This window comes from Anopheles aquasalis, chromosome 2 (genome assembly GCF_943734665.1).
Source record: "Anopheles aquasalis chromosome 2, idAnoAquaMG_Q_19, whole genome shotgun sequence".
Classification (NCBI taxonomy): domain Eukaryota; kingdom Metazoa; phylum Arthropoda; class Insecta; order Diptera; family Culicidae; genus Anopheles; species Anopheles aquasalis.
In genome coordinates, this window is record NC_064877.1 from 66,911,403 (window position 1) to 66,936,675 (window position 25,273).

General features: G+C 48.2%; 2 protein-coding genes across 5 annotated transcripts in view; one reads left to right on the plus strand and one right to left on the minus strand.

The window, feature by feature from the left end:
* LOC126570385 (potassium voltage-gated channel protein Shaw) overlaps positions 1–16,435 on the plus strand; it is a 62,554-nt gene extending 46,119 nt beyond the window's left edge. For 3 of the 4 annotated variants that reach the window (XM_050228111.1, XM_050228114.1, XM_050228112.1), the window contains one exon: positions 14,079–16,435. In XM_050228111.1, the coding sequence (XP_050084068.1) occupies positions 14,079–14,542 (464 nt within the window). In that variant the 3' untranslated portion in view covers positions 14,543–16,435. Of the gene's footprint in view, positions 1–9,658; positions 10,084–14,078 lie in introns of those variants that run through there. The other variant, XM_050228115.1, reaches the window with a different exon arrangement.
* A 2,710-nt stretch (positions 16,436–19,145) lies between these two features.
* Positions 19,146–25,273, minus strand: LOC126576605 (uncharacterized). Its single transcript, XM_050237916.1, has 4 exons — positions 24,865–25,273; positions 20,705–20,854; positions 20,449–20,612; positions 19,146–20,348 (listed from the first exon to the last, which is right to left on the minus strand). Exons 1-4 carry the CDS (start codon positions 25,271–25,273, stop codon positions 19,146–19,148), a joined length of 1,926 nt encoding a protein of 641 aa, XP_050093873.1.

The window sequence follows — 25,273 nt, forward strand, 5'->3', positions numbered from 1 at the left end:
AACATCACAGCAGATTTACTATCGCGCGTAGAGACTATCACAACCATTTCCTCGATAGACTACGAGAAGTTATCAGAAGATCAGTCTTTAGATCCAGAACTGGGTGACATACTCGAAGGAAGGATAAAGACGGATCTACTCCTGCAAAAGGTCGCGATTCCAGGCAGCACACGAAAACTCTACTGCGACTGTCCAAAGGGTATTTTCCGACCCTACGTCACGAAAGCTTTCAGAAATACAGTGATACGACATGTCCATAATCTAAGCCATTCAGGAACCCAACCTACTACCAAAGCAGTGTCAGAAAGGTTCGTCTGGTTAGATATGAAACGCGAAATTAAGGAGTTCGTTCAACGCTGTCAGTCCTGTCAACGCGCTAAAGTCGGACGTCACACACATAGTCCGCTAGTGCAATATCCAACGACAGAGCGCAGGTTTGCTCATATCAACGTGGACATCATCGGGCCATTACCCATCAGCTGCGGTCAACGATACTGTTTAACCATCATTGATCGTTTCACCCGCTGGCCACAAGCCATTCCTATCGCTGACATCTCTGCGTCCACAGTAGCAGACGCCCTAATGAAAGATTGGATCGCCAATTTCGGAATACCTACGTACATCACCACCGATCAGGGCAGACAGTTCGAGTCAACATTGTTCAAAGAACTAACTGCTGCACTGGGAACACAACATATCCGGACTACGGCATACCATCCTCAGGCGAACGGAATGATAGAACGATGGCATCGTACCCTGAAAAGCGCCATCTGCTGCAAAGATTCCACCAATTGGGTTAAGCATCTACCACTGATTATGCTTGGCTTACGCACAGCGTACAAAGACGACATCAAAGCATCGCCAGCAGAGTTAGTATACGGCACAACTTTACGTATTCCTGCCGAATTTCTAAACGACAAGCCGCAAGTCACACTGTCCGACCACTCCGAGTTTCGACGAACGTTAAACGAAGCCCTCGAAAGAATACAACCAACACAGTCAGCATGGCACAGCAAGCCAAAGACGTTCGTGCATCACAACCTTTCAACATGCACTCACGTTTTCCTGCGCAATGACATCGTTCGTCCCGCTTTGACACCACCTTATCATGGTCCTTATCTAGTGTTAAAACGCAACTCAAAGTCTTTCCAGATTCAAGTAAACGGGAAAACCACCGTCGTGTCCATCGATCGTCTTAAGCCAGCTTACGGTACGGAAGACGATACAACGCCATCCTCAACGCAGACATACAACAACATTCCTCGGGGAACATCATCGTCAGACGTCGAACAGTCACCAGTGATCGAACCGAGATCGACAACATCGTCATCGCCACAACAAGATTTTTCGACTGGAGTTACACGGTCGAAACGTAAAGTCACAATTCCACTACGATACCGGTAACACCAGTCTAGGAGGGGAGTACTGTGGCAGTCTTGGCTACAAGATTCTATTGCGTTTCGTTAATTATCAACTTAACTTAGGCGTTGCCTAGAGACGCTCGTTGCCTAGAGACGCGCGTTGCGTAGCAACGCGTCATACACATCAGAGTAAACTGGAGATTTCTCGATCTCTTTCAATCCGGGCTTTTGGCGAAGCTACACGCGTCCGCGGCACGGTGCAAGGGCCGAGTGTTAAAACATAGTTCCGTGCAATAAACCAACTACACACTCGTAACTCATCCACTCCAATCCTTTTCCCATCGTGTAATAAAAAGAGGAACGTTCATACCAACCGTTCCTAAAAAGCCACCATCAAGTCAAACAATGTGCGACGAAGCTAAAGCAACAAGATGGTCGTAATGACAAGGAAAAACATTCGTCGTTCTACATACGTCCGCCCTCTCGGTCTTGGTGTTCCTGGTTTTTTTTGCGAGAGGATGCAACAGAAACCACACCAACAACCCTGTACATGGACATGGTATGGCATGGCAATTCGGTTTCCAACATTTTTGCTCCCTCATCCCGAAACGAAGAAAATCGTTTTCCCCGGGTGTTTCCTGTTTTTGGGTTCCTGGTTCGGCTTGATTGGTCCGAGCCACGACGACCATCTGGGTAAGAAATGGACATGAAGCGTAGCTAAGGACTTAAGCTTGCAAGGGCGAACGGATAGACAAACGGACATTTGGACAGACAGACAGACAGATAGCCCACGATTTGCCACGGGGCACGTGGTCCAAGCAACCGGAGAGTGTGAAAAACTGTCCCTCAAAAACCGCTTAGACAGCAAAGGAGGAGGCCGTTTCCTGGGGCCATTCTCTTGCTCCAGACCTATTCCCAGACCTACTTCGATGAACTCGCTGTTCCATAAATTGTCTCTCTATTTTATGGTTTGTCAACTAAAGACACTGTTCCCCCTCGCAGAGTGGAAATGTCCGAAAAACACGGACACGGCTTTACACGCGCCATGGAAGCGTCCTTCCTGCTGGTCCACAAGATAAGGTCAACGCTGGGGCAACGCTTGCACTCCACCGTTCGCATCACCAGCCTATCGACAGCGTTTTATTTATTTTCGTCGAAGACCCCTGGCACCACCAAATGGTCGCCAGGACGAATGGTCACGCAATGGGGCGGATAATGTAATGCCAACCAAATAAACTCGTCCTTAATCGCAAGTGTTGTCTAGCGGGGGGCGAGCGACTATTTTTGGAGCAACTTTTGCTCTCGTTCAACTTTCGTCTCCAAAACTCACTGGAGGCAAGCGCGTAGGCGGACGGTGACGGTGGACGGACGGCACATAAGCCTCGCGCAAGGACACCCCCAAAATGGATGCTGTCCACGCCGTCCCGGTGCCGGTGCCGATGCCGTTAACCAAGTTAACGCGCTGCTCAGCTGGAAACTCAATCAACACGCACGTCAAAGTGATACTATCGGGCCAAAAAGGCGTGCGAGTGGAGTGGTCGAATGATAAGAAAACATTTCCGGAACGATCCCGCGACCGCTGGCCCCCCGTTTCATGATACGGCGACATTAAGGGACCGTGGCCGCGCACGACCAAGTGTTAAACGGCTCGATGACAACGACGACGACGAGGATGATGATGATGGGCACCAGGGCGCGCGTGGTAATAGTTTACGTTTCTCCTGCTCATTTACGGACCCTCTCGTGGCAACTCGTGGTTCTCACACCTCCTGTCCCCCTCATTCGGACACGGGGGGCCCAACCATTGTTGAATATTCATGAGCTGAGACGACACAAAAACTTCCGGAAGCCGATGAGGGACAGAAGCACACACGTTCTCACTAGGGAATGGCGTGAGTATAGTTCCTCAATCCTCCCTCCCCGGGGGTGGATGGATTGATGTAGGAGTTAGTTCTGGTGGTCTGGTGTCACGTGTCGGGCGTGAAAGTTCGGTAAACATTTTCTGCGCTTATTAGCATGTCAAACATGGAGGAACCGAGGGGGAGAGGTACGTCAGGCCTTTGTTTAATTTGTAAGAAAGTTTAAATTACAACCGACAACCGGTTATGAATATGGTGTATCGGTGACCGGAATGTTCCGAAAACGGCGGGCCCCCTTTTAAGCTTCAGTTCAAGTGGGCATTTCGGTCACGTTCCGCTGTCTCCGGAACTCACAAATGATTATTGATGCTGTTGATGTGCTGCAGAGGGTTTATCATCGAAGCTTACTCAGCATCCTCCTCTTTCCTGTTTCTGCTCGATCCTGTCCAAACAATACATCGTTAAGCGTCCGCATTATTATTCGCATATCAGTAGAAACCATGCTAGAATCATATTAGCCTCGACTCAAGCTAACGAGTTATGTAATCCTTCGGAAATAATTATTAGTTCGAGCATTTCACTTATCATTCCCCGAATCAATAATACACCGCCCCTCGCATACCTTTTCAAGTTCTCCGGCCTTCAAACGAATTGAAAGAGACGGAACAAACCATGCATTGGACATTACATTGATCGTTTTATTGATCACCGCTCCTCGAACTGTTGACAACTAGGAATGCAACGCAAAATGCTCGCTTCGGATCGAATGCAAAGTGCACCTGCGCTGAACGCTGCACCCGATTTATGTTTTATCGTCCCCCACCGGCACCGGAACAGGTGTTCCAAGTGGATTACGTAAAGTAGAGCAACTCGACGGACACGGCAGGTTATTATAAGCTTTCCGCCGGTACTCATCACTTATGCACCGGGCACCGACTGCACCCAAGTCTGTAGGTGCACAATCGATCCGGAGTTTGTGTCTTTGAATAAAAAATTGAATGTTTCCCCCGTTCGAGCGGTCTGATAATTGCCTCGGTCGATTGATTGCAGCACACGAGCGCGATTATCAGGTGAACGAGTACGCCAAGTGAATCCTCTTTCCATGTTAATGCGTTATTAAAAGTTGGCCTCCATTTTTATCCCCGTTATGGAACGGCTTGCTTTGCAAGTTGCTTGAAAGGAACGGGAAGCAGCATTAAACTAATTTACTAACATGTTCCAGAACCATCTAGCACGTTTAATCACCGTAATTAAAGGAAACCGTAATCCGCACCTTTGCCCAGCACTGGCACAAAGTCTTGTCGAGATCCGTTTAACTGCCGCCCCCAGCGGAAGCTATTTTTCACTTTGATGGACGAATCCTCTGAGGGCTTGACTCCATTTTATGGACACTCATTAGGATGATGGCTATCCTCAGCGAACAAAATGGATCGATCATCGCTAGCAGGAGGTCACTCGATTTAATTGAACTAATAAAACTGGCCGAATCTAAAATCATGTTCAAGCTCCATTAAGCCTCTTCATCCCGGTGTAAAGGATCAATGTAAAGGACTATGCAGTTATTCCATTAAAGGAAAGAAAAGGAAAATGGATAATGCTATGCCAATTGAACAAAATGAACACAGCAACAGCTCCGTTGTTGTTTACTCTCAATTTACCAATCTCCCGTTACCGATGCAACATTTTATTCAGAACAGGCGCGGGACAATGGAAAAAAATCTCTGCAATTCCTGTGGCATGTTTTTGCATATTAAGAGACCACAAACGAACCTCGCCATCGGGGGGGAGAGGCGTGATGGGAATACAAAAATGCAACCAAAAACCATGCATTACAAATCATCACACCACACACATTGTTGTTTGTTCGCTCGCTGTTTTCTCGCTCGCCTTTTCATTTAGAATGTTCTGTTCCCCGGAATCGAAGAATGGAATGTACTGTTCCTCGAAACAATCATCAGCCCGCCCTCGTTCCGGGCGACAGAAGATGTCTCTTCATGCATTACACCACCAATAAATCAACGAGAAAGTGGGACTTAAAATTATTTTTCGAACGGGATTTGTGTGCCACAAAAAACTAGCACTTCCGTGCCCCCCCAGTGCCTCGATGGTAACCATTGAAATAGAGTTCCATTTCCATTTTATGTAGAACTCGATACCTCAAAACCACACTCACATAGACGATATGCCTGCGGTGAGAGCGTGTGTGGTGTGTTTCCGGGGAATCTTTCGCATTTTTATATCAACCTCACCTCTCCCCCCGCGTGGCTCAATTCCTTTCAACTGTGATCACGTTCGAGGAATAAATTTTCACAAACACCCAGCAACCTCGCTGGAATGGCAAATGAAAACCACCGCCACCGCCACCACCTTCCCTTGGTAGCCGTGGGGGCGTGATCAATTGAAACGTTTTGCTTCGAATATATCTCCTACCGAGAGCAAGGCATCGGATGTCTCGGATGTCTTCCGCAGCGCCGAGTGGCTCGAGGCGATGCTCAAGCACCGAGGGGGTTTTCAGTGTCAAGTTCAACCGGAACGCCTCGTTGAACCACCAAACACACGCGGGTGCTCTCGCAAAAAAAAAAGGCTCAAGAAATTGGAATCGGAAAACCGAAAAAAATCGCCGTGGGAGATACAAATTCGTTTCCGACACTCTCCCACACTCATGTACCGCATCTTCTCACGAAACCACGACAACGGTGAGGGGTCTCGGTGACTGTATCAAGCTCATAGTGGCTCGTGTTCACGCGGAGGCAATGGAGCAAGGTACTGCAAGGTCGTCAAGGATCGTGCTAATCGGAAGAAGTGCCCTCGAGCCACCTCAACGAAACCGAAACAGAAAGAGAAGAAGAGAGCGAGCGAAATAGTTCAAATTTCCACAACGCAACAAGACAGGAATTCTAATTACGTTCAAACTGACGCCACCCCGGCAGGGCCTCGGTATCCTGCCCAGCGTGCTGTTTGCATTCCAGCCGATCTTTGTCGCAGAACATGAACAACGATCCGGAATCGGAATCTCCCGGAAAGTCCCTAATTTTCCGCGAAGGTTCCATTTCGGCGAACGTTCCGTTATTCCGTTCGTCAATTTTCACGCTCCTGCAGCTGATAGACGTATCGGTATTAGCTCCGTCTTGAGGTCAAAAAAGGGCATTAAGTATTCGCGCCGGTGTCTCGCTCCACGCCGAGGACCCATCCTAATTGACCGGAAAACGGCGAGAACGGGGTTTCGTAGTTAAGCAGCAAATCCGATCGTAAATTTTCCTACCGCACCCGAACGCCAGCTCCCCACATAATGGAGCGTAGAATGGAGGCTAGAAGTTGTGCGCAAAATTGAAATATTTAATAGCTTCTTAACACTTGCCTAGCAGCTAACCAGCAGCCACTTGCCCGCCACTTGCTTCGACGGCAAAGAGTTATCGCGGTGCCGTTTAGTATAAGAAGAAGATGTGCGCTTGCTCCCGCTGGTGACGGTTTGGTGACTCCAGAAGATAAGCCCGGGAATCAACGCCGTCTTTTTTCCGTCCAGAAACGCCAAAAAGGCCATTAACTATAATCCATGCTCGAGCTCAACGAACGATCATTTGGCCGTCGATGATGCCGTGTGCTGACGAGCGCCTTTGCATAATCTCGGAAGCTAAATCCTTTGGCACCCTGGGACCGAACGACTGATTGGTCAGCGGAAACCCTGGTGGCGGTGTGGAGGCACCGGTAGGATGGTCAAAGGATTTATGAGCGTTATTTATGATGTTTGCCCATGCTTACCGTTGACATGGCAGCATCAGCAGCATCGTGAGCAGCCGGTGCGCGATTTTAAATATAAATCATTACCCATTTGTCACATTCAGGGTTTCGGGTGGGGGACGAGGTCGCGACCAATAAATTATCTTTCGATTCGGTTCTAAATTCAAATTAAAACCTCCAGGTACGGGAAGGAGAGAGAGAGAGAGAGTGAGCGAGAGTGTTAAAGCGGTAGCACATTAGCTGCCAGGAGAGAAGCCTCGACGCCAATGCTGCGCCACGGCCGTCGTTCGCGATATGGCGAGAAGCTATAAATATTCAAACCAACTCTAATCATTTCGACCTTTCGCGAGAATCCTTTTTCTGGGGTGGAGCGGAGGTGGAGCGAGTTAATGTTAGGCAAATGATACCTCCCCCCCGCTAAACTGCTCGTCCCTCCAACCCACCACAGGGCTTTTGGACATTTCGTGCTCTCTCGAAACGTGCATCCAATCCATCCTAATCAAACACCAGCACCAGTCCTTTTTGTGTGGGGGTGCTGCTACTCATGCGGGTCTTCTGGCCTCTCTCTCCCCCGTTCTATCACTCTCTCGCTCATCCCGCAGCATACAAAACGGTAGCATCAACAGCGCACCGGTTGAAACCTCGATGGGTGGTTCATTTTTCGCGTTTTCGCGCCTCGCGTCTTCTCAATCCCTAAATACTGGAGCCTTCTGGTCGCCGTCTGTTCGTGTATGTGGGCTGCAGACGACGGGGCCATAAATTACAGGCCGGCAACAATATTTAGGAACTCGCAAAGGCACCACCGAAGCGCACAGCATTTTTCATGTTTCATCCGCCCAACCGTCTCCCGCATTCTCGCCGCTGTCGGTGGACGTATAGTGTGGTGCTACCTGCACGAGGCCAAGTACTTTATGTAACTTTGTCCACAGTCTGTGTGCGCGCCAGGAGTTTCGATCGAGCAGCTCGGTTAAGTGCCGCCGCTCTGTGACGTAACGGATCTCGAACACTCGAGCACAAAATCGAAAATAGTATCCTCTCGGCCGGTCAGGAGAAGTCCTGCTGACCTGCTTTTCTGCTTCTTGGCAAAACGCGCTCGTGTCGTGTCCGTCGGAAGGTTTGAGTGCAGCACACACAAATGCACGTCTTGGCTACCGACAGACTCCGGAAGAAGGTGCAACACACCACGTTGCGAGTTTATTTATTATCCTCGATGCTGCTGGCGGTAACTTGAAGCCATCCAGAACCAGTTGGCCAATTTTGGTTCAGTCTAGAAATGGCAAACTCGGTTCGATCGAAGCAGGATTGTCCATCCTGGGATAAATCCAATAAAGTCCAAGTCCCTTGATACCGAGTTGGAACCACTTACGACGATGCTCAACGACGAAGAAGATGAAAAGACAACGACAAACGACGAATGACGACGACAAGCTCCAGCGGTTCCGGTGGGATTTGCCAGCAAGCAGTCCAGTCCAGTGGACCGTCCAGCGGTGACGCTTGCCAATCGGGTTCCATTCATTGGTTTTGTAGGATCCGTACGGCCACATGCACGCGTATGTGTGTGTCGCTGTGTCCTGTTTTATCAAAATTTAGTTCCAACCAAAGTTCGAAATCGAAATTAAAGTTCAGCGCACGGGGAATAAAGCCATACAGACGTTCACGATTGCACACGAGGACACAGCCTCTTCGATCCTCGATAAGTCCTTCCGTTCCGTGCGACATTAAAACTGAAAAAGTGGAGAGTAGTAGCCATTGGAAATGTGGAACTGAAATGAAAATTCATATCGGTGGCTAGTGCTTTGATTGGATTCCGGCCATTGGAGCCCCGGGACGGTCCCGGAGCCGGGTTTCCGATCTTTGCACACCTTCCCTTTGGCTCCACCCCATCATATCTCAACATATCTCATCATCTGGCAGCTGGTATACGCTTTTCATACGCTTTTCCCTTCTTTCTCTATATTTCTTACCTCTTCAAACGTTCATTCGTCTGCTGACTCCATTCGTACGCGCGCGCTCTCTCTCTCTCTCTCTGTCTCTCTCGCTTCCCGCAAGTGACATCCGGCAGGACATTCGTATCCCTTTATGAGTGTATGTTACTTCACTGTTACTCAGACGCGGTGGGAGGGGATTTTCTTCAGCATCACTCACCACCACCCATCTGAAGCGGGCTGGCACCCTTTTGCACAAATATTGGATCTTTCGCACCGAACCTTTTGTGGCACCCGTTATGTTGCAGTTTCTGTGTTCGGAACTACTGCTACTGCTGCTGCTTCTTCTGCTCACTCAATCATGACACCTCGTTCAAACACCTCGTAGCAATGCGTATAAGAAGGAAATCTTTAAAAGCGCCATCAACTGCCATCGAAAGTTAATATTGATTCAGCGAGAGTCAGACCGTCCGCCAAGCTACGTATCCCTTTCTTCCATCATCGGTTGTTTGATAAGCATTCTGCAGCAGTAACTACTTCGATCTGTTTCCCATCTCTTGACGACGACATTTATTGCCAATCCTAGGACGCATTTCTCTCGGGTGACGAATAACCTTAATTCCAAGAAGAAATGAAAAAAAGACACGATCCCTCTCGGGTGTCATAACCGAAGACCCCCATTAAATCCATGGCTTGCCCAACATCCCTTTACCTTCTACATCGCATTGGCCAACCCCGTTACACCCCGTTCCCTATACAAACCTCTTCTTCACAGAGCAAACCAAGCGCCGCATTTCGAACGCCATGAATCTGGTCAAAGGCAACGCAAAACTCTCCAGGGACTAGCGCGTAAACGTGTAGGCCACCGCGAGGGTCCCACAGTCAATCAAAACACACCGGCACACACTAAAACAAGGCCGGGCAATGCGTCTGCAAGACAAAATGCAACACAAAAACGCGTTACCAGGAACCCACCGCCCGTCAGCTCAGTCACAGTCACAAAAAGGCAAACCACCTTAACAGTGGACACCCGGAAGGATACCAAGGACATCAGACACACACTCACACACGCGCGCGCGCGCCTGGAAACGGAACTGGAGAACGCAGCACACGCACAGAACACGCTCACTTAATCCGCTGTAACGCAACAACAACAACAACAACAACAGAAGCTGAAAGGGTTCGCGCGATACACCGAATGGCCTGTGGTTAGCTATGCCTTCCATCGTTTGCCCCCAGACACACACTGTACAAGCCCTTTTGTCACCTTCCTAGCCTCCCACCCACTACGCTGTTTGGAATGCCAAAGGTCCCCATTCTTAGTCCGTTCTGTTTTGCCCACTTTTCCCACTTAGTTAGCAGCTTGTTAAGAAACCGGACAGATATGAATTCAACGAAAATTGTGTGCATTTTAACGGTAGAGTGATCCCTATAGTGTAGTCTTTCTCATTTCCTTCGTAGCCCGAAAAACGGTATCCTAGCAGCACCCTTCTTTCGACTATCGAGCAAGGACAAACGGGCTAGTGACCGGTCGCTGTTGCCCCGTGAGTTGATTGGACAGCGGAATACTCCGTTGTCACGAGCTCATGTTGCTTTCGTTACGCAAAATGCTGGATGCAGTGGTTGAACCGTCACTTTGACAACTCGCTCGCTGCCCACTAGCCATAGGTTGATTGCAATTGCGGGCGTGTTGTTGCTAGCAGCAGCTCCTTTCCGGTCCGTTGCACGGATCTTCATCATTCACTCCAAGTCAACAGAGCAGCGCATTCACCGCACATAACCGCACTGTGCAATGGGATGGCTATCTGCAGCAAGAGACCCTTTCGCTAAGGTTGGCATTCGGTAGGAAACAATGGCCATTTTTGAATGATTTACTCGTTTCGCCCAACGAATCATTATGACCTAGCTGCTTTGAAACAAAAAGGACCAACGCCGGGGGGCAGTGGGAACCACACAAAGGACTACATTAAAATTGGGCCAGATAGAACAAGGAGCATAGAAAATGGAGACGCAGGTCGCCAATCTGGTCGCTCTAACGCGGCAAAAAAGCTTTACAGATAGTGTTGCGTTGCGTTGCTTTTTCATCGTTTCTACTTCGCTGCATCCAACCCGGGGCACGGCATCGGTTCCCATTCCCAAAGCTCCTGCCACGGTTCCTGCTATCAGTGACCGCGCGGCAGTTAGCACACGATGCGGACCGCTTTGTTCTTTTGTTTTTTGTAATATTTTAAAAACTTTTTACCGATATATCCCCGGGGGTGGTCTCGGGATGAAGCGCCGAAGGAAGACTGGACCGTTCTGGGTGCAACGGATTTTGGACACCATTTATCATGGCAACACCACGCCATGCCGGCTGCCGAAAGGTCACGCGAAAAATAAAACCCCTGCGAGGAGCAGCGGCTGAAGGGATTGATTCAGCTTCGTCCACTAATTCGTCCATTATCTCGCGTGTAATGTATCAACCTTGTCGACAGGAACGGCATTGCATGCCTTGTTCACAAGTCGAGGCTTGTAACGGTCCTTGGTGCGAGATGAGATTGGCAGAGCACAAGTCCAGTCCCTTATCGGTGCTGCGTTGCCGCAAATAAAGGCCTCGCTGGTGTACACCGGTTACGGCGCAGGATTTCGAGAATATTTTTGTTCGATTTTTTAGGGAAAAAACATACCAATCCGACTTTCTTTTTTCTCTCAGACCTCTCGCTATTTTCATCGCCATGGTTCGATCGCAATCGACGGAATGTGTGGCGACCAAATTCCCGGCCGTGATGGAGGCGCACGGTGAATCAGATTTTACTTTCTTTTTTGTGCCAACAACATAACAGCAACAACAAGGACGATGAGGACGATGAATGGGAAGGAGGACCGCGTGTGTTGACATCGCCTGCTCGTACCAATTGCTGACCAGGTCCCTGTGTACAATGTAATCTGAGGGATCGAAAGCGGATTGGCAATCGACCGGCCGGTCAATATTTGAGCAGAGCGTGCAGACAATTCGAAGCGGAATTGGTTACACCACGTCGCTGTTCAGCTTGTTCCAATTCACGCCAGGTTGAATTATTTGTTGTGTGTCCCGATCCGATCGCAAAGCTTTGCTCACTTAGTTCAGGTGCTTGAAGGGTCGAGGTTTAGTCCGGGACATAATTGATTAATCCCGGGGACACTCACGTACTCCATGGTGTTATGAAGCGTGACTCGAACCCCTTTCTTGTGAAGAGGATAAAGTTCATCTCAAAATTAAGTTTTGGGATCCAGTTATGAGTCCCTTCATTAGTATTCCCTGCACGTTTACCGAATTTATTTACTGTTTTGCTGGTTCATAAGCGTGGCTAAGCTCTCTAGCTAAACAGCCCCAAGCCAACAGCTTGCTCTCCAGTTTGCAATGATGAATGAATATATGAATCCCGAGCAAAGAATGTCGTTGGAACATTGAAATCTCTCTCTATCTCTCTGTTGTTGAGGATAGAACACTCAGCCCAAGCTTTGTCCTGTTGAATCACCACCATCAGCAGACAATCACATGCATATAATGGCTCCCATTGTTAATTTATGAACCAATAAGTTGTACCATACTTGTCTACCCAAGCGAATGTGTTCCATAAATGTTTGATTCCGTTCTGTCGTTACCTGTAGCCGACTCACTATTAACCTTTGAAGCGCCATCCGTAGTGCTGACGCTCGTGCCTCGATTTGACTGTGTGTCCTTACCGTTTGTCAGTTAGTTATGCGTTGGAGTGGATGGTTAACCTTCCACGCTCTCCACTCATCATCTGTCAACCACTTACTGCTCCCACTAACCGCCGTGCTCCTCTATCACCTCATTAGCTGTAGCTGTTGAACCATGTCCATGTAGTCTGACTGTTATTGTATGTGTGAGTGTGTCTGTACGTGTATGTGTGTACGTGTAGCTATTTGAAGTGTCCTTTCCAGGTAGCTAAAGCATGAACCGCGTTCCACGCAGAACATCGCCCCTGGAGTAGACATACCGTTTCCCCCTCCTTTCGTCCTTTAAACTCCCTAAATAATGTTAGTATCTGCGCCAAGCCGTGGGAACGATTCAATCCAATTGCCTTGCCACCGACACCTTCAAACCGCATTCCAGATGCTGAAGCTGGAAAGCTGTTAAAATATTAAAAGAAATTATCTCTAATCTCCCACGCCAACGCGCTTCATGATAAATTAACCGCACGGATAGAACTGGGCGAGTTCGTCGTAGCCTGCAGCGTTGGATTCAAGTTCAAAACCAGATGGAAGTTCCAGATGGAAGTTGGAAGTCCGACAGAGCGCCGCGAACGTTACAATTCGTAAGCTGGAATGTACAGCTGGAATGAGATCAAATTTCCCGCAAAAAGAGCCCATCGGGAAAATTCCACAAAGTTCAACATTATTGACGAGGCATCGAACAGCCAGAACTCGACCTTCGATCCCATTCGTCGACAAAGAACAACAGAATCACCTCTCATCCCAACATAGATCACACCACAGCCCCACAGAATGCTTGCCTTTCCTTTACTTACAGCACATAGAGTCTCCTCTTAACTGTCCGCCTTTAGTAATGTAATCTTGAACTAGAAGTGACTATACCGTGAAAGAGTTAACCGTTTTCAGCACCCCGTCCCCTCCGAAGCGATGTCAAGTAGCGAAGAACGTTCTGATCTGTTCCACTGCACTCTCTTCTCTACGGTTTCTACGTATTTAGTGTACCTTGTCTTGATCTTAGTTCTAGGAGACACTGTTCTCGCTCGTCCCTCGGTTGATAGTTACTACTACTAGCTAGATCGGTGTTGATCCTGTTGTTGATTCAATGTTTCTGTGATTCTGCAGAACACATTTAGCAAATCCCTTACCAGTATTTTCCCCGTCCTACTGTCCTCTCTGACGATCACGATCTTATCGTCACGTATTGGCGCCCTCTAGGAACATCCTTCCTTCTGTACTTATCACAAACTATGTCTCTCTTTCTATCACATTCTTACCTCTCTCTCTCTCTCTCTGTCTCTGTTGATGTCCTTGATTGTGATGATTTTGTTTGTATTCGATTGTATGTAGCCATGTTGGGCATGTTCCTGTTTTGATGGAGAAAACCTACTCCCTAAAACTTACCGTTTGCCCAGTGTCCTCTGCCACAAGCTGGACACTGCCCTCCTTGTGCCAAGCGTGTAGTCATTTCAAATGTTCTTTCCATCACCTTTCCGTAGGTCCGATCGGTGCCAGTATAGTGGCCATGTGTCCGAAGAACGTAGGTCTGCACACGAATCCGGCTCTGGCCATGTGCAAACCAACGTTCGAGATCCGGCCACCGACGATCACTCCGGCGATGCTCGTACCACGCGATGCTGGCTACAGGCCGGCGATGCTCACCATGACGTCGACCAGCAGCAATGTGACGCTGAGCGGTGCAGCGACCATCACCACGACACCGGCAACTGGCGGTATCACCATCACCCCCACTGGTACCACCACCACCGCAGCTGCCGCCAACAACAACAGCTCAACGGTGGCCAACAACAATTCCAAGACGATGGTCAGCAATAGTAAAAGCACGCACAGCATCGTAAAGAGCGCCAGCGGACAGCTCAGCACCAGTGGCGTTGGTGTGATGGTCAAGAGCAACGGTACGGCCAAGGAGCAGCAACAGAAGGACGAGAAAAGTTTCCTTTGAGCTCTACTGATCCGCTGGTATGGCGGACAGATAGGGAGTACACTGTTGCCTCAACAGTACGCTCTAGCTACGAACCAAAGTATCCCAATCCCAAGTATGTCGTGCTGGGTACACCCTCCCCTGTACATAGGTATAGCGTAGGCTAGGTTTAAGTGTCTCGGTGTGTATGTGTGTCTCTTTCCATGTGTGTAATATTTGTATAAAAGTCATACGCGCCTGATCGCGAGTCAACTTTCATCACACTGGATGGATTAGCGTAGCTGCAGTGTAGGTCATTTCGCATTTCATTATCGGCTGCGGATGATCCGGAATCCGGAGATCCATCCGCGAATGTGACCGATTCAAACTCTCAATTATACGCCTTTACGCTTTGCGACAAACGATACAGCAGACCCAATTTTTTAAACAAAACCCAAATCCACACAATTACCGTTTAAGGATTCAGCTCGCATTCAGCGCAAGTGTAGCAGTAAGTGATAGATACAGCTATATACATATAATAGATACATAGATAATGAATATATATTTTTCAAACACTCAGCTCTTTACAGCTCCTACTTTACTATTAGAGAGCTCCTCTCTCTCTCTCTCTCTCTCTCTCTCTCTCTCTCAAGTAGTTTATTGTGGCAGCCGATACGACATTTGCGTTGACTATTGGTGTGCAAGGCGAAGGCCTGTGGTCCTGGTACCGACTCAGTCACAACTTTCTCTTACGCACGCTCCAAAGGTTTCTCCAAAAACGAATTAATGTTAGGATACTCTGTACCCTGGGCAGCGCAAATCTGCCCTCTATCTGCTATCCAAATGTCGACGGGAGAAAAATATGAAAACACACAGAACATAGCACCAACACGCTTCACCGGGGGATGGTCGCTTTAGTATTGGTTTCGTGAAAAAAAACCTCCGCAATCATCTGCTTTCCAGCCTGAGCATTGTGTACATCTTCAAACCCTTTCTACCCTTCCAACCGACCATCAGCCCACTACTGAGCACGGATTTCGATCGCCCTGTACCGCACCGATTCTGTTGGTGAGCGAATACCAAAACAATTACAGCAAACAAACAAGTCTCAAACAGATAAATGATTCATAAGCATTAAATGTGATACAAGTAGCGTTTAAAGTAAAGCAAGAGCAAAACCGATGTAACGCCGGATGTAATTAGACAAATGAGGTGGACGGACCGTGGTGGAAGTGCATGTAAATGCTGGCAGTAACCCGGGGTACACCAAGCGGAACACTTGTCACTGCGGTGGTGGTACCCCGGTGGCCAGAGATAAGATATATTTCAAAATGAAAAAAAAACTAAATTAAAAGCAAGTAAAACAGCCCAATCTATTGCAGCAAGCAAAACGGCGAATGTAAAACAAAATACTCTTAACTGTTGTGCAAAAGTACACCAGCAACTACCGACACTTCTTTCAGCTAGCTAAGAAATACTATTATGAAAAAGAAGCATTAGAAAAAAGTGAGCGACAGCGTAGCGGAAGGGTAAAACGCAAATATGACATAGAAAAGCCAAAAAGTGGGATCAACAGATCTTGTTACGAATTATGCAACAAGTGTAAAACACTCTGCGAAACATGCAATGTTTGAATGCTAATACATTACTATTTACGGAAGGGTAAGCAAGCAAACGGGAGACACGATGACGAACGCTATCAATGTGCGCGCTTCTGTTCGTTATTCAATCTATACTTTCTAGCTCCTCTTCTTTCTCTTTTCACTCTCTTTTCACACCTGTTTTGTGCACATGGTGTCAACATTATAAAGTAAATAAATAGAAGAATATTTTATTATTTTTCTAAAAAGCAGATCGGCCAATTGCTTTTACCATTCTACACAAAAGAGACGAGAGCGGACACTGTTGTTGCGAGCGAGATAAAGAGATAAAATAAATATAATTACTACGAAAAAAAAGTGGAGGGAAACCCGGAATGCCTTACTTACTTATTTAAATTGTTCGGGAATTCATAGCTCTGTGGGGCCCCGTGGTCAACTTCGCCTCCAATTTTGTTGCTCCGCTTCCTGTTCTATGTTTATTTATTGTTTTCGCCTTTATTTTTTGCCTTCAGCGCTCCATTGCATCCAACCAACCACCCGGTAGCATCGTGATAAGGAAACGATAAAGAACGGGACGCAGAGATGGCACGAAGCACTGGCTTCGAAATCGTAAGCATCCCTGTGTCCATTCGCAATCTGTGTTTCGGTAAAGATAAATGAAAATGGTTGGCTACGGCAAGTCGTCCGATTTCTGCAGAGTGGCTCCGCTGTTGTTTTGGAGTGAGAAGAAGTCAACCGAGAACTAACACAATCCTGGTCACAACCGGTCTCTTCTTCTGCACGCGACCTCCCTTGGCATCCGTCTTTCTTCCATCCGAGCACCGATTTTCATTGCCGAGGTCAAGAAAAGGGACCCCGCACCCAAAGTGTTCGTATCGCACCCAGCTGGAGGTAATAAAGAAGGAGATTAAAATTTCATTCTCCAGGGAGCACACAACCAACGGTCGGTCGTTCGGTCGGTCGGTCGGTCGGTCGGCGACAACGATAGCGAAACGCTTAAGATCACTCTCCGAGGACGACGAGATGCTGGCGAATCGTTCGAAGTTTTGGCCGAAGGAAAACTGCACCCTGACCTGCTAGACATTTCTCTTATTTCACATTTTTTTTTGTTTCATTTTTTGACCGAAGAAGCCACCGAAAATTGTCTCGATTCACGCCGAGGCAACGGCTCATGGTCCGTTGCCATCGTCGAGAGGAAAGTTCATGAAGAAAGCATTACATTAGCTCCAACCCCGGACGTCGAATGCTCGCTCCACAGGACATTCGGGGCGATGAGTGACGACGAGCAAAAGCGTGCCATTCGGGACATTTGGAGTAGAATGCGGGCACTGCTTGGGTGTGCTGGTGGAATTAAATCCGAATGAACGACTACTACTAGCAACGGAGCTGCTGTAGCCTGGAGTTTTCCAATTAAGACCTTTCTCGGTCATTAATGTTAGTTTTGTATGAAACATGGAACGACTGCTGCGTCACCGCTCACTGACTCATCTCGTGGAGCCATCGCACACCAACAACGCTTTTCTAAATTGATTTCTTCTCTGCAGAAGTAAAGCACGACTTAAGGGGGCGGACATGCGTTGCTCTGGTTACTAGATATTATTTTTAACTTCGGTTGCCGTGCAATTCATTGACGTCTTCATTGCTATCGTCTCAGTATGTCATCTGGGAATGCAAAACAAGGCCATAATCGACTCCACGACGGAGCTTTCGTGTTCCTAGGACACTCTAAGCTGGCCCACGAGGCCAAACGGAATATTTTTTCCAATAATTTATTATTCCAGATTTATATTTTCTCTCGTTAAATTTATTTCTAATGTCCTTGCTTGCTGTCGGTAAGCTACATCAACAACTTCTTACTCTTACACCCGTACTTCGATTTTATCAAAATATTCTTACAATATTGTCAGCTCTAAAAATAACGGTGTTACGTCTATAAAATACAACTCGATTTCATTCCATTCCACCACAAGGAATGCCGGTCCATACAGAAGTCCTAGATAGGCGTGCGCCACCACGTGCTCAGCGATTTATTTTTATGTTTAAAACAACCAAGGGAATCATTTCTCATAATTCATCCACGATAAGGGCCCGGGGCAGCAGGAATTCGCCGCCTCAACCTGTTACCGGTTGCTTTTCACTTCACATCGTCACCATCCTCCTGCACTCTCCTACATTCTCCTCCTAAAACCATTCACAATCAATTGTTCTACACCTTCTTCGACCGCTCGTGGCGGCATCTTAAGTGCGGCCAGCGACAGAGGCGAAATCCAACGCCACTGCCGGCTGCTCGAGATGCGATGAACAAAGAACGACAAAACGATGGTGCGATGGTCGCGTGGATGATAAGGTTATCCTTATACCATTTGCTGCGAAAAGACTGTGCCAGGCCTTCCTTGTCTTGAAGGGACTCCCCGGCTAGAAAGCACCGGCGAATTGGCGCCGGCGTGAGGTGATAGAAATTATGTTTTATTGTCATCGTCTGGCACATAAAGGCGGATGGCCGACCGGGGAGGGGGCATGACCCCGTGAGGCTCTCTGGAGAGCCATTCATCCATCCGTCTCGGCGCGGGGGGGTTCATCATCATCGCAACTCGGCCTACCACCAACCCACCCAGCCACCTCCTTGGCAATGTACGCGCATTAAACGCAACGCCGCAACGCGGGCAAACGTCGTAAAACGTCGGCCACGCGGGCCGGGACATTTTCGCTTCTCAACATTGAAATCATTTTTTACGATCCAACCCAGCCGGCCGTCAACTTCATTTTTATTTTACGCACCACACGCGCACACACTTACGAGATCGATACCGCGGTACCGGTTGCTGAAGAACCGGTAATCGATTTGATTACAATTTAACTGAAGCTCCACATGGCGATGGCAATTCGGGAGACCGCAAAAGTCCTCTACCACACGCCACGCTATTTTCGTCCTTTCGTTTACCGCAACAACACGATTTTCCCGATCGGCGTTGTTGTTGTTAGCAATGGCAGAAGCAGCACTAGAAAGCACGCGATTTATCAACGATTCGGCACCATAACCTCTAACCAGCGCACGGTATCTGGCTGTACTTGATGCAGGCACCCAGATTATCCTCCGGACTACCCCGATCACGACCCTCACCAAAGTGTATCCCCAGACTGAACGGTGTAACAGAGGTTTCCACCCGGCACGGGGACACTCCGGGAGGGCACAGTGAGTTCCCACAGTGTACCGGCCGGCAAGTCGGTAGCTCTCCCATTCCCACCCCGATAAAGTCCTCCACAATACAGGGCAACGTGATGCGATCCGCGCAGTTAATGCCCTCGAACTGGCGGCTCTGCCAGGAACTCGCACCTCGAGATGAAGTGGCCATCGCGCGACCACCACGCCGTCGTCCCGCTTTCACACCAGAACTGGCCACAACGACGTCATCATCGAAGATGCTCCGCGAGAAGAACGACGGGAAGAACCCATCGAAGAATCCTCCACCACCACCACCGGATCCTTCCTCATCGGCGGCCGCATCCGGATCATCGGCTGCCGGTTCTTCCTCGGCTGGAACCGGTTCATCTGCTGCCACCTCCTGATCAGCGGCGGCCGTTTCATCGACCTCCGGGGCTTCCACAACCTGTTCCGGCACCGTTTCGGCTGCTGGAATGTCAGCAGCCGGTGCTAGCGGATCGTCCGCTAGCGATGGATCGGAGAACGGACCCGTACCCGTTGCTCCCGGAAGTCCTTGAATGCCACCCGTACCGGGAACTCCTCCTGGCAAACCGGCACCACCGGCACCTGTTCCAGTTCCGGCACCACCACCTGCAGCACCACCTTCCGGTTCATCGTTCAGCCCGTTCGGTATACCGATCCGGAATGATTGGTCATCGCACGGTTCGTACGCCACCGAGCACATGTTCTTCTCCTGCCGGATACAGGCCCGGTAGTTGTGGTTCGCCAGGTAACGCCCATTCTCGGCAAAGTTGAACGTCTGGATCAAACCCTCCGTCCCGGTGTAGTACTGCATGCAACCGCTCGGTGACCGCTGACTGAACGGGATCTGCGACACCCGAATCTCCCACAGGCGCTGGGCGAACGAACGGGACGCAAAGTTCATCTCCAGTTCGACTTCCTCGTTTGCCCGGCTTTTCGGATTCAGATCGTAGTACAGATGCTGGCCCGAGTTTTGACCACACAGATCGAACGGTACGACGCCACCAATCAACCGGAACAGATCCCCCTCGCACACGCCCGTCCGGCGATTCGGTTGTCCCTGAGATGGAGAGGAGATGAGTGGTAGGACATCATGGACACGAACGTGATGGACCGATCTCGACTTCAAAGGTAAAAAGCTGTCCGACTGTTCGACTTACAAGCGCAAAATGAATGAACTCAAACTTGAGCTGCGACACCTCCGAGTTCATCAGCTTAATCTTGAGCTTGCAGCTGCCGAGATCCTTCGGGACGATGCCGGGAAAGCTTGGTGACACGAAGTAGGTGAGATTGTTGGCGATTTCCTCGTTACAAGTGGCGACAACTGTTGGACAAGGAGTTGTGCGAGTGTGAAAGATCAATAAAACGAACCATTCCCATTTGCCGGGCACCAGCACCCTCCCGGTCGACACTTACAGACACAGCAAACACCGAACCCGAGGGCACACTGGCCCCGTGCCTTACCGCCCTGTATGCGGCACTCGTACACGTTCATGCACATGCCCGTCCGGCGTCCATCATCCGACAGGCACTCGTCATCCACCGGCACCGGCAGGAAGTTCAGAACTGTCGAGAAAAAGAGAGAGAGAGAAGGAGAAGCAAACATGAGGTGATGGTCGCATAGACACAGTTCTCTCTGCTGGATGCTGGACGCTCTTAAACTATTCATCAACTACTGGGGGTCCTCGAGGCCCACTAGAAGCACCACATGACCACATCAGACCGCCGAGTGTATCGAGGCGTTGTTTGCTTCGGAAGATAATCCCCGATCCCGTGAGCCCGAAGGACCATCCATCTGGACATGGCCAGAACCGCAAATAGGTTAATGCCAGCTAGTGGCCCCATCGTCCATCCCCACACCAGACAGTATCGGTTGTAAATCTAATGGTTTGATGAATGTATCGTTATCCGGTGCGGATCGGGATCCATCCGGGACTGTGTCGGGATTTTGTGCATTATAATTGGAATCGCAGGCTTGGTATCGCTTAAGCACCGTGATTACGAGGTTCCTTTGGCAGTATAAGCTGCTATAATTTCCATCATAAATTCCGAGTCAGTACAAGTTGATGACAACTATCGACGGGCAGGCAGGAAGGTTAAATGGAGTTATGGTTCATATAATGTACATACAACAACAATCGTTGTCACATAATTGTAGCAGTATTAAAGGATGTTTATTGAAATGTATCTTGAGAAATATTCTGTTACAATTATTAAAAGTAAAATGTATCTGGCATCACACAGATTAACACCGAAAAACACAGAAGCAATGATTAAAAAGCATAAATCCCAAGTCTTAATGGAATAAGCACGAAAATAGCGACAATATCGCGAACTGCTGTTCAAACAGTTGTGAACTGGTTATTCTTTTGAATTCGGATAATGTTATTGCCTTGAATGGTGTTTTATGTTGTGCAAACAAATTGTAATATTACATTTAAAAGTGAATAAATCAGCATAAAGTTACTACTACTGTTACGCGAAAAAGATATTTGTCAATTGTATTCAAATCCTCTTTAATTATTTTGTTTCATAAATAGCATAATTAGAGCTTAAAAATGAAATAAAATCAAAGTCATTAGTTTCGGACTAAGAAATAAATGCTGTTAGTGCTAAATACGACCCTACGATGACATACAAATAAAAAGATCTTTCGAACAAAAGCATTAAATTACTTGCAACTTTCATCGATATCATCCAACACGTTTACGTGACCCCACAAACGATTCAATTCTAATTCTTCGAAACAGAATTTCCCTCCCAAAGATCGTAATCGATTCAATTCGCCCTTAATCGAGCGATAAACTGACAACATCCAACGTTCAATAAATCGCCGCCAAAAGTGAAAACCGGCGCTCTGCTTCAGAAGCTTTGCAATCCGCATCCACGGAACGGCACAAACGGAATTAATTGCAGCCAAATTGGCGAAACTTTGGTTTGGGGGCGCATCCGGGATTCGCGTCCCAAATTGGAAATCGGAGACCGCAAACGAGATAATCGTCCGACTTTCGTCCTTCCAAGTCCGTCCTTCTTCGTCTCTAGCGAACCAGGTTTTAGCCAAAGGTAGGGTCGCTACGCGATCTACGATTACTTTGCAAACTGGCATAGATTATTCAGCTCCCAATTAGCCACGGACCGCACGGACCGGTACGGCTTCGTCAGCGTCAGCGGAAGGCAAACAAACCCAGCCACTGACTCTACTCGAGGCACTGTGCAGTGCGCTGCAGGATGGACCTGTCGCATTTGCACGGGTTGCACGTGCAAGATCGAACAACTTCCGGCAAGTCGCCCGTTACGATGAGAAACTTTGTCCCAGTGCAAGCAACGGTGGTGCACCAGATCTCGTGGTGGTCCGTTGGCGAACGTTCGGTAGCATACTTTATGCACTCCGGTCAATCCACTTCCACTCCGGTTCCATTCTTCGGCCTGTTAGAACACCGACATCCTACCGATGTTATGAGGACAGACGGTACAACCGGGAGCTCAGCGTGTTGTTGATGTTGAACAATCAATGTCCTTCCTCCTTCCGGGGCGAAGGCAAGGAGCAGCAGAAGACACACCCTTTTCTAAGCGCATTACAAGCACTGAAACCTGGACAACGGGGTGGCCACGGGGTGACTGTTTCCAAGTCAGTCGTTTGTTAATTTGGTGTCAGAGCTGTTTAACAAACTACCGCCAGCCCGTGACGGCCGACGAGGTGAGCATTACCGCCGGATGCACTTGCACCCCTGCAACTCCAACTCTTCTTGGCTGCACCCCAAAGGACCCTGGACCGCAGCTGGTGCCTGGTGAGATTGGCAGGATGAATCTTTAGCAAAGTAGCGGGGTTCAACTTCCTCGTCAGTTAGTTGCACGTCGTAAAGTTGGGTGGCTATAGAATGCAACATACACAGGACAAGGGGAGCGGTCTGGCGCACGAGCACCGTAGAATTGACTTGTTGATGGAGGAAACTTTTGCTCGTAACACTCGGCGATTGATTTGTTCGACCGTAAACGGTCGAGGTTATGATTTGAATGTTAAAATAACGATGGAAAAGTGTGTCGAAAGTGGTAAAGTTTGTTTGAATGCGTTGCTGTGAGCTAAAGCATTCTAGCTCTTTGTTAAAGTTGCATTTTAAAAGTTTGCTAACTATTCTGATAGGGGTTTATAGCGCAGCTTGGAAAGTGAATTAAAAAACGCGTTGCGTTGCGTGGTTTACAGGGAATTGTTTTGTTCGTTTTCTTAAAGTATACAATCGTTTTATAAATAAATCAAAGCAGTTAATCAACATGTTGCTAAGTATATCTGATCTACATTATGTTGCACATATTTAAGCAAGAATAATAAACTAACAAACTGCAAGGATCAACATTCAAAATGAACAGATCGTAGTTCCGCGTTACCTTAAGCCTGAAATGGAACTGTTGTCCACCTTTGTTATTCCTATGCGTTATGTTATGGAATAGTAAAGAGTAGCAAGGCTTAACAAGATACATTTCCCATCCATGGTGACTGGTTGAAGCATCTCTCGTTTATGTTATGATTCTGTGAAAGTCACCACAAATATCGTGTTGTGGTACTGCTTCGCGGAATGACTAACATCAACAAAAGTGCAACATTGTTGCGAGAAACCAACTGCAACTGGCCTGACTGTTCCCATCGGTCTTATTAATGTTATGGAAATAAAGTGTTACAGGAAAGGTAGGTAAATAATTACTTGCTACGTTTTACATTTCAATTAAAAAATAAAAACATCCCTTCTTTATACACATAACAACCTATGCGTGAAAGGTTAGTCAGTATTTCAGTTTAGGTATTTTATCGCAAAACGTATTTTCCAAGATAAATATTAATTAGGGTACCATGCAATGAAAAACAATCTAGATGTATTATAACCATACTTTTAGTATTAATATGATAACATTTTAAGGCGTTAAACGTTTGACTATCATCTAATTGAGATAATGAATGTATTTGAATAGCTATCCTTAACATGAATACTGTTTAACCTCTTTTATCAATGTGCCCAACTGCTCGGGATATTTAAAAATAATGTTGAATGAAAAAACACAGTTTAGAATCAAAATGTCAACAACTAAAACAAAAAATGGATCACATTTTGACCACTCCAGCCCCATACCACTGTCCGAACCTCCGGCAGCTTCTCGCCACTGCATCGTCATTCACAAAACGGTGCATCGTTAAACGATGGATGATCCAATACGAACGGTGCAGCCTCATTGCAACGCGCGATCGATTCCCCCCTCGAGGCACCGGACCAAAGACCGGTTTCCTACTTTCGCACTCCATTCCTCTCCTCGCGACCGCGCTTTCTCAGAGGTAGCCACACCACCGGAACCTCCCGCAGGGGTTTTCAATGTGGCAATGACAATCCCAAACACGCGAATTCATCCCTCTGCCCCTCTTGCCCCTCATTATCCTCAGCACTCGGGCAGTCGGACACACCAACTCTCACTCATTTCCTCCTCCTCCTCCTTCTCTCACAGCATCCCAAACACACGCGACGATTAGCGACAGCTTTCACCCTTCCGGAGTAGGAGGAAGAGTGGACCACCACCGTTATACTCGAACTTACCTTTTGCGGACCTTCCTCTTCCACCGCCACTGGCCGCCAGAGTGTTGCTTGCGTCACCGTAAAAGGAAGTTTCGCTCGTTCCAGCGCCAACGCCACCACCGTCGTAGCTGTAGCGACTCCGGTGATGCCCGGCCGAACCGGTCGGGACAAGTGGGTCAAAGGAACCGTTCGACCTTGCCCGTGACCCACCGAAACCAGCATCCGCGGTCGGTGCTGCACCCCAGATGTCGTACGTTTTCATCGAGGGCCACGATTTGGCTGCCAGCGAGGGAGCACCGAGTACCGTCGACCACCGGCCACCACCAACCAAAACGATCCAAACGATCGAGACCGTCCACAGCAGTCGCTCGATTTCGGGACTCCACCATAATGTCCTTTCGTTTCGCGTGCCGGTTTGAAGGGATGCCAT